A 1,190-nucleotide genomic window follows, 5' to 3' on the forward strand; every position below is an offset into this window, starting at 1 on the left:
CTCGTGAAGGAAATCGGAAAAGAGGAATTTTTGCTCGCGGATGACGAGTCGTCGGCTCTCTCTTCATCTCACGCCTCACTCCTCTCAAACCCAGTCATCCTCGAGGTCCCACTCCTTCCGAGTCAGAAACCCTCGCTGAGAGTCGTGTAGTCGTCGCCGGCCGCGTACTCGCCCTGCATCAAAGTGAGCGGATAGCATCCGGTGACCTTGCCACCAGTGACAGTGTACTGGAGATCCTCGCTCATGAGCATGGCGGCACCGTCCTCGGGGTCCTTAGCGAGGAAGATCTTGGAACCCGAGTTATCCTCATAGTCACAGACAAGCAGGTAGAAAACCTGCTCATTGGGATCGACAGCCAGGTAGAAGTAGTCATCGGTCTTGTCATCCTCGCTATAGGGAGCAAAGGCGACGACGACACCAGCCGAGGGGATATTCTCCTGGTCGTCGAGGCGGAGACGAGAGACGCCGACGGCAGACATGGAGTTGTTATAGTAATGCATGAGACGCTGGCCACCGTCCGTGACGAGGACGTCGTTCTTGGACGACCACATCTCAGAGCAGTGCTCATTGTCCTCGCCATCAACACCAAAGGCGTACATGTTGCCGTTGGAGCAGGAGACGATCATGGTAGTGGCCTCGGGATCAACTAGAAGCGCAAGGTCATAACCGGTGCTTGTGTTGTAAGGGCGATTAGGGAGGGTCTCAGGGGTGTAGCTGAGGACGCTGGTGCCATTACCCTTGATCTTGGAGGTGATGTCGACGACCTTGCCCGTGATGTTTGCGGGGGCAGTGACCACAGCAGATGTGGTTGCCTGACGAGCGCGGACCTTGGTGGCTTCCTGGAAGTCAGAGTTCTCGAAGTCTTCCTCAGAGCCCCCGTCACCATCTTCGGGGTTCTCCTCACCGCCGTCTTCGGGGTTCTCCTCACCACCGTCTTCGGGGTTTTCCTCGCCGCCGTCCTCTGGGTTCTCCTCGCCGCCGTCCTCCGGGTTCTCCTCGGGGTCGGTGGGATCAGTTGGGTTCTCGGGATCCGTAGGGTCAGTGGGCCCCTCAGGATCCGTAGGACCAGTTGGGTTCTCGGGATCCGTAGGAAGGTTGGACTTTCCGGGAGTTGCGGGGTTGGAGGGCGTAGCAGAAGCCGTTGGGTCGCGGTTGCGGTAGGCTCCTGACCGGGAACACCAGGGAGTCTG

At 58.6% G+C, this 1,190-nt stretch overlaps 1 protein-coding gene across 1 annotated transcript in view; it reads right to left on the minus strand.

Moving 5' to 3' along the window:
* Positions 1-122: 122 nt before the first annotated feature.
* The window catches only part of VDBG_05493 (conserved hypothetical protein), a gene marked incomplete at both ends in the record, with an annotated part of 3,505 nt that continues 2,437 nt past the window's right edge, over positions 123-1,190 (minus strand). Inside the window, one exon of the mRNA XM_003004334.1 lies at positions 123-1,165. Coding sequence (XP_003004380.1) covers positions 123-1,165 — 1,043 coding nt within the window. The remainder of the gene's footprint in view (positions 1,166-1,190) is intronic.

This window comes from Verticillium alfalfae, genomic scaffold (genome assembly GCF_000150825.1).
Source record: "Verticillium alfalfae VaMs.102 supercont1.6 genomic scaffold, whole genome shotgun sequence".
Lineage (NCBI taxonomy): Eukaryota > Fungi > Ascomycota > Sordariomycetes > Glomerellales > Plectosphaerellaceae > Verticillium > Verticillium alfalfae.